The sequence below is a fragment of the Orycteropus afer genome, unplaced genomic scaffold, assembly GCF_000298275.1.
Source record: "Orycteropus afer afer isolate SDZICR_OR568_19922 unplaced genomic scaffold, OryAfe1.0 scaffold00006, whole genome shotgun sequence".
In the NCBI taxonomy this organism is placed as follows: Eukaryota; Metazoa; Chordata; class Mammalia; order Tubulidentata; family Orycteropodidae; genus Orycteropus; species Orycteropus afer.
The window spans coordinates 21,435,674-21,444,242 of NW_006921593.1; the positions used below are offsets into that span (position 1 = coordinate 21,435,674).

At 48.3% G+C, this 8,569-nt stretch overlaps 1 protein-coding gene across 1 annotated transcript in view; it reads right to left on the reverse strand.

Moving 5' to 3' along the window:
- Positions 1-8,569, reverse strand: part of ESPNL (espin like) — a 28,949-nt gene that overhangs the window by 11,865 nt on the left and 8,515 nt on the right. Inside the window, exon 5 of the mRNA XM_007941546.1 lies at positions 6,139-6,270. Coding sequence (XP_007939737.1) covers positions 6,139-6,270 — 132 coding nt within the window. The remainder of the gene's footprint in view (positions 1-6,138; positions 6,271-8,569) is intronic.

Genomic DNA, 8,569 nt, shown 5'->3' on the forward strand with positions numbered 1-8,569 from the left:
TCCCCTTGTTCTGTTCGAATGACAGCCTCCTGGACTATGTACAGGTTCCTCACAAGCACAATGAAGTGTTCTGGAATTCCCATTCTTCTCAATGTTATCCACAATTTGTTATGATCCACACAATCAAATGCCTTTGCACAGTCAATAAAACACAAGTAAATATCTTTCTGATATTGTTTGCTTTGAGCCAAGATCCACCTGACATCAGCTATGATGTCCCTCGCTCCACATCCCCTTCCGGATCCAGCTTGCATTTCTGGAAGTTCTCTTGTCATTATACTGCTGCAACCATTTTTGAGTTAACTTCAGCAAGATTTTACAAGTGTGTGATATTAATGATATTGTTCAATACTTTCTACATTCTGTGGGATCACTTTTCTTTGGAATGGGTACAAATATGGATCTCTGCCAGCCAGTTGGCCAGGTAGCCGTCTTCCAAATCTCCTGGCATAGTCAAGTGAGTGCCTCCAGTGGGGCATCCGTTTGTTGAAACATCTCAGTGGGTATTCCGTCAATTCCTGGAGCCTTGTTTTTTTATCAATTCCTTCAGTGTAGCTTCGACTTCTTCCTTCAATACCATTGGTTCTTGATCATATGCCACCTCCTGAAATGGCTGAATTCTTTTTGGTACAGTGTGTATTACTTCCATCTTCTTTTGATGCTTCCTGCATCATTCAATATGTTGCCCATGGTATCTTTCAATATTGAGATTTGAGGCTTAAAATTTTTCCTCAGTTCTTTCAGCTTGAGAAATGCTGAGCGTGTTCTTCCTTTTTGGTTTTCTAACTCCAGGTCTTTGCACATTTCATTATAATAATTGGCTTTGTCTTCTCAAGCTGCTCTTTGAAATCTTCTGTTCAGCTCTTTTATCCTGTCATTTCTTCCACTGGCTTTAGCTACTCCCCATTCAAAGGCAAGTGTCAGCGTCTCTTCTGCCATCATTTCTTCCCTTCCTTTTTTTTTAATAAATTTTACTGAAATATATTTTATGTACAGTGAAATACACAAAACTAAAGTGACATGGGTTGATGCATTTTTTTTTGCAGTGTTCCCTCCCCTCCCCTCCCACCCATGCCAACCAACAAAGAAAGTTTCCCTCCATATATATAAACCTTTCCTTGAGCCTCCACAACAATGAACTAATACTATATTAGTTCTGTGATTGACTTATGTCACTCAGCATAATGTCCTCCAAGTTCATCCATATTATGTGGTGTTTTGCAGACTCTACATGAATCTTTAGTGGTGCATAGGATTCCATTATGTGTATGTACCATAGTTTGGTCATCCACTCTTCCACTGATGGGCATGTAGGTTGTTTCCATCTTTTTGCTATTGTAAATAGTGCTGCGATATACATGAGTGTGCATGTATCTGTTCCTATCCTGGCTCTCACCTCTCTAGGACATATACCCAGTAAGGGATTGCTGGGTCAAATGGCATCTCCAATTCCAGCTTTCTAAGGAATTGCCAGACTGCTTTCCACAGTAGTTGTGTCACTTCACAGTCCCACCAGCAGTGTCTGAGAGTCTCAATCTCTCCACATCCATGCCCGCATTTGTTATTTTCTGTCTCGTTGAACCTTGCCATCAGTGCTGAGGTGAGACGGTATCTCATTGTTGTTTTGATTTGCATCTCTTTGATGGCCAATGATTGTGAGCATCTCTTCATGTATTAGCTGGCCACCTGAATATCCTCCTTGGTGAAGTGTCTATTTATGTCTTCTGCCCATTTTTCAATTGGATTGTTAATTCTTTTGGTGTTGAGGCGTTGGAGTTTTCAATACATCTTAGAGATAAGTCCCTTGCCAGATATGTAATTATTGGCAAATATGAATTTATTGCTGTCATCTTTGTTATGTGCTTTTTCATGGTGTCAATTTCTTTGTTCCGTATAATTTTCTATGCTGAGCTCATTTTGTTTACTAATCGTGTTATCATTTCCTTCATTGCTATTGTTTCAGTATTTGCTAAATATTTGTGCTGGCCCTCTTTTTTATTTTGATGTGAAAGTTTACCATTTTTCTTTGAGGTTACGTGATTTATAGTTTTCTTCCCAAGTTTAGAACAGTCCGTTCTATCTTGTAGTCATCTTGACTTCCCTACCATCTAGAAGTTCTGTAACGACACAGTTTTTTCCCTCTTTTTGGTTTGTAGTTGTCTTCATTTATCAATTGATGTTTCTGGTTCCCTGTTTACAATCTTGTGGGCTTCTTTACTTTGGAGACTTCCATAGTTGGGTTGGTTTCTGGGTTATATTATCATGTGTGTTAATGGTCAGTTGTTGGCTGTTGTTGCTTCTCTGTCCAAAGGGCTCCCTTTAGCATCTCTTGTAAGGTTGGTCTGGTTTTAACAAATTCCCTTAATATCCGCTTATCTGGAAATGTCCTAATTTCACCATCATATTTGAGGGACAATTTTGCTGGGTACTTAATTCTTGGGTGGAAATTTTTCTCTTTCAGGGTTTTATATATACCATCCCATTGTCTTCTCACCTGCATGGTTTCTGCCGAGAAATCCGAGCTTGGTCTTATTGGCTACCCCTTGTAGGTAGCTTTACATTTTTCCCATGCTGCTCTCATGATTCTTTCTTTGTCTTTGGTTTTGGTGAGTTTGATGATAATATGTCTTGGTGAAGATCTTTTGGGGTCTATCCTGTTTAGGGTTCATTGGACTTCCTGAATGGATATATTCTCATCTTTCACCATACCAGGAAAAATCTCTTCCAACAAATCTTTGACAATTTTCTCTGTGGTTTTATTTGTCTCTTTCTGTTCTGGAATTCCGATTACATGTAGTTATTTGATGGTATCCCACATGAACCTTAGGCTTTCTTCATTTTGTTTTGATCTTTTTTCTGAGTTATCCCTTTCCAAAGAAGTGTTCGAGTATTTGCCTTTAATCTCACTAATTCTGTCTTCCACTGATTAAATTCTGCTCCTTTGCCTATTCAATGTCTTATCTATTTCTGAATATTTAGTGTTAATCTTCCAGATTTCTGTGTGTAGATTTTGTATCATTTCTAATTTTTCACTTATTTTGTCATTTTGTTCTTATATTGTCTTTCAAAATTGTTGTAGGGTTTTCTCTGTGTTTTCCTTGATCTGTCTCTTAATTAGTTGAAGATCCCTAAATATAATTCTTTTGAATTCCTTATCAGGGAGTTCCAATGCTGCACCTTCTTCAGGGATGTGTTTTGGGTCTGTATCTTGGTCCCTTGTTTCTCTTGCTTTATCTTGCTTCTTTGTGTGAACTGTGATGCTCTGTTGTCTCCAAGGCATGGTGACATTTTTGTGTTTATATTTAATTGGTGATTGATATTGGAGTGACTTGCCCATGATATTCATTTTCTTTGTATGTTATCCATGCAAGCAGGGTACTGTGCTGGGCAGGGTACTGTGCTGTGCTCCTCTATTCACTAGTTGACAGCACTTACACACTCACCACCTGTCTCCTTTCCTGTTGTCAGCCTCTTGTATGTCCCTGCCTATCTCGGCAAACAGGCCTATTCTTAGGCCCCTGGAATCCAAATGAGAATGCTATCACTTTAAAATCCAAAATGGTTGCCACTATAAAGATTCAAAATGGCTGCACCCTCGGTCACTTTAAATATGCAAATGGCCGCCTCTTGTAAACATTCAAAATGGCTGCACCCTCAGTCACTTTAAATATCCAACATGGCCACCACTTGTAAACATTCAAAATAGCTGCACCCTCGGTCACTTTAAATGTCCAAAATTGTTGCTGTGTGAACAATGAAAATGGCTGTGCCCTCTGGACAGCAGAAAGCCCACAGCTCAGGTTGTCTCCCTCCTTGCTGTTTCCCTTCCTAGTCACAGGCCACCAGTGCAGTCCTCCCTGCAGCCCTTGGTGACCAGGGACCTTTAGGTTAATTCTCAGGTCCCAACACCACTTGGAAATATTTAGGCTGTTGCTCTCATCAGACTAGCTGACAGTCCACTGCTCTGATCGTCACTGTTTTCATTCAGGTTTTTCCACTAGTTGGTGCCTAATCCACTTCTGTATCCTTCCTTTCAAAGCTCAGGGCTCCAGGATTATCTTCTGTGTCTCTGTCAACTGATTTCTCTTTTCTTTGTTGAAGAGGGAGCTTGTCTGCCTATTTCTCCATCTTACCGGAAGTACCCTTTCCTGTCTTTTTAATGATCTCTGGCTTTCTTCATGGATGACAATGTTGATGTCATCCCACAATTCTTCTGGATTTCAGTCACTAGTGTTCAATGCAGCAAATCTATTCTTTAGATGCTTTTTAAATTCAGGAGGGATATAATTAAGGTCGTATTTTGGCTCTTGTGGACTTCTTTTAATTGTCTTCAGTTTCAACTGGAACTTGCATATGAGCAGTTGATGGTCTGTCCACAGTCAGCTCCTGGCATTGTTTTGGCTGAAGCTACTGAGCTTCTCCATCACCTCTGGCCTCCGATGTAGTCAATCTGATTCCTTACACTTCTGAGTGGTGCTTTATAAAAATGGAAAACAGACAAGAGTATTGCCCACACAAAGGAGGAAGGCCTGTGTGAGGACAGAACCAGGTGTATCTACAAGTCCAGGGGCGCCCAGGGAGGCTGGCTGCCACTAGAGGCTGAAAGAGACCAAGTGGGACATTCCCCTGGAGCCAATGGCCTGAACTCAAACTGTCAGCCTCCAAACTGAGAAATAAACGCATAGCCACAGGATGTGTGACAATCTGCCGTCCCCTCTGTGTCTGTTGTTTCTCTGCCTTCTCGTTTCTAGCGTGTATGGTCTAACATTTGAAAATCTCAAAGGATATAGATGCTTAAAAAAACAAAGCAATTACTTCAATGGCTAAGGCAGAAAACAGACCAACAGCCACATAAGAAAATAAAATCATGCTGGAAAAGGGAAAATAAAGTGGGGACAAAGCCATTCACTTCTGTTGATTGTACGACCACCCCAGGACACTAAGGCAGGGACTGTCCCCCCACTCTGCAGTGACACCAGGCCTGGGCAGGTAGCTGGCCCACTGTGAAGCTGTGGGCCCTAGAGTATCAGGAACGCATGCAGAATCTGTGCCCAGAGGGCAGGCAGAGGTGGCTAGAAGGGCTGGCAGCTGCACGGATCTGGGGGACGGAACCAGGGGACCCAGTGGCCTGTGTGGACGGAAAGCTTAGGCCATGGGCACCACTGTATACCCCAGTCAGACGGGCTCAGGGCCCAGCCAGAGGCAGGCATGACCTGCTCCCTGCAGCACATGCTGAAGGGGTGGGACCCCTGACAGCCACCACCCTCTGGCCTCCTGATCTGGCTCTCAGAGCGGCCAGGGCAGACCCAGTGACCAATGACCACATGGGGACGTGGGGGAGCCCACAGACCATGAAGCGCCATCCACAGCCCCAGAAATCACTCTGAGTTTCACCACCTTCACCGCACATGCTCATTCATTCAGTCACCTGTTCATTGATTCACTGTCACTCACCTTTTCATTCATTCACTTGCCTGTTCTTCACACATTCATTCAACATACTTGCCCATTCATTCATTCACTCACTCATAGATTCATTTGCTGTCCAGTCCTTCAATCATTCACTTGTTCACTCACTCATCCATTCGTTTGACAAATACTTGGTGAGCACTGTTACTTGCTAGGAGCCGAGGAGCAGCTGTGAACAGGACAAACTAGGCCTCCGGACTCACAGAGGAGGAATCTGCCCCAGGGAAGGGGTGGGACTGTCCGATGTCAGATCCCCCGACCCCGACCCCGGAGAGCACACAGTCTTCTGGGCTCTGACAGCCTGGCTCGCACCAGGGTCAGCTGCTGAGAAACTAAAGCCCCATCGGGGTCCCAGGGCCCTGCTTCCACTCCCCAGTCAGACTAACCACGGAGGCTGGTGCCGAGTCCCAGGTGGTCTCCGTGGCCCAGTCTCAGCCCAGCCCAGCCACTGCCAGAGCTACAGGCCCTGCCACAGCCCCTGTGGTGGACAGGGCTCCTGAGGTCCCTCACCAGCTGGGCCATGTCTCAAAGATACTGGGCACAGGCCCGACCACGGCCCCCCGCCAGTCCCCGCTCACGCCCAGCGAGGCCCTTTCTCCTGTCAATCTCCATGTCAGGGCAGCAGCGCCACTCCACCCCCAGGGTGGGCAGGGCTCCCGGGTGCCTCACCGGCCGGGCCATGTCTCGCAGGTACTGGGCACAGTCCTGGTGTCCATGGTACTCGGCCAAGTCCGCTGCCGTGTAGCCGTCTTCATCCTGATGGGAGGGGTCCACATGGTGGGAGACCAGGGTCTGGCAGCACTGCAGGGGAGGCACACACGTGACCCCCGCGCATAGCTCACGTGACCCACCGCGCGCCTCACGTGACCCCCACGCATAGCTCACGTGACCCACCGCGCGCGCCTCACGTGACCCACTGCGCACGCCTCAGACAGGCCCGGATGCCTGTGCACAAGAGGGTCACAAGGACCAGCAGGGGCCGAGGAACTGGCCATTCAAGAAACGGGACTTGAATCTGGGCAGCTGTGTCAGAGCCCTGCCCTGTGACCCCAGCCTCCCTGCAGCTACCTTCTGGAGCCCACAGTGCCCGGCTCTGTGCCTGGCACCACATGCAAGCCACCTGCTCTAATGGTAGGTCTGGTCCCCCCTGTCCAGAGGGGGACTGAGGGCCCGAGGTACAGGAATGAACCCAGGCACAGCTGCAAAGTGGGGGGCAGAGCCGGACCCCATCCAGGCATCTGCCTCAGCCTCGCCCTCCTAGGTCCCGAGCTCTGGGCTTTCAACACAGAGCCTGCTGCAGTTCCTGCAAAAAGGAATGGGGGCTTCGGGGTTCAGCCCTGCCCCAGGGTCCCAGGACTCATGGGGGCTCCCCTGCGCCCCCCTTGGCCCCAGCCTGCTCCTTCCTGGGAAGGGAGGAAGCGGCTCCTCCACTCACGCCTGCCTTGTCGGGGTTACGCACCTCTTGAGATGGGGCTGACCCCCCAGGTGTCTGCTTTCCCGCACAGCGGAGCACGGGGCACAGAGCAGACGCCTCCCCGTCACTGCCGTGCTGCGCCAGGCCCCACTCCTCACCCGGCTGATGGCCTCTGCCCACGGCCCACCCTTCCCGATTGGCCCTTAGGGTCCTGGGCGGGAACTGGGAGAAAGCGGGAAAGGAGGCTGGCCGGCGCTGGGGGACGGAGGGTCTGGAGGCAATCGGAGTTTGGGAGGGGCTCAGATGACGGAGAAAGGCTGCGGGGGGTATTTCTGGAAACTGCACCCCCTTCCGGGGCCCAGGAGCAGGTCCCTGAGGGCTTGGATTATTTTGCTCCCTGAACTTCGAGCTTTCACCAAGACACTCTTAGACCAGTGGGCCTTGTCTCTCGTGGGCTCACTGAGTTTACCTGAAAACTGAGACCCAAAGGAACCAACCCAGAGTCGACACATCAGAGAGGCGTCTGGTGAGAGGGCCGTACAGGGCATCAGGCCAGGAATAAATGATCACACAAACCAAACCCAAACTCACTGCCGAGGAGTCCACTCTGACCCACAGCGCCCCCAGAGGACAGAGTGAAACTGCCCACAGGGTCTCCAAGGCTGTCAATCTTCACAGAAGCAAAGCCCAAACCACACCCACTGCCTGGAGTCCATTCTGACCCACAGCGCCCCTAGAGGACAGAGTGGAACTGCCCACAGGGTCTCCAAGGCTGTCAATCTTCACAGAAGCAAAGCCCAAACCACACCCACTGCCTGGAGTCCATTCTGACCCACAGCGCCCCTAGAGGACAGAGTGGAACTGCCCACAGGGTCTCCAAGGCTGTCAATCTTCACAGAAGCAAAGCCCAAACCACACCCACTGCCTGGAGTCCATTCTGACCCACAGCGCCCCTAGAGGACAGAGTGGAACTGCCCACAGGGTTTCTAGGAGCTTTGTTGGGGTAGTGCCTAAGGCATTTGATTGTTAACCAGAAGGCTGGCGGTTCAAACTCACCAGCCACTCAGAAGGAAGGTTGGGCAATCTACTTCCATAGTGATACCGCCTCGGAAACCCAAGGAGGGGTTGCTATGAGTTGGATCTGACTCCACGGCGGTGAGTTGTGGTTTTTTTTTTTGTTTTTTTTTTTAATAATCCTCACGGAAACAGACTGCCTCAACTTTCTCTGGTGGGAGGGCTGGTAGGTTCAAACCCTGACCCTCCAGTGAGCAGCAGAGTGCTTAATCACTGTGCCACTAGGGCTCCTTCCCTCTAGGGTGGAGGGCAACAAATCTGCTGCCTGATTCCAGCCCACCACCTGCTTTTACAAGGCCCGAGGCTAAGAATAGTTTCACATTTTAAAATGAGTGGAGGAAAAAAATTTCTGACACATAAAACTTTCAACGGAGAACAGCTGGCCAGACTCTCAGGCCAGGATGAGACATGCAGCTGCACCTCCAACTGAAGTCAGCCCTCTGGGATGAAAAAACCCACCGCCACCGAGTCCATTCCACCTGATAGCGACTCTATAGGACAGAACAGAACTGTCCCACAGGGTCTCCAGAGTGGTGAGTCGGAATCGAATCTACAGCAGCAGGTTTGGTTTCTGAATTTTGGTTAATCTTCACGGAAGCAGACTGGCATATC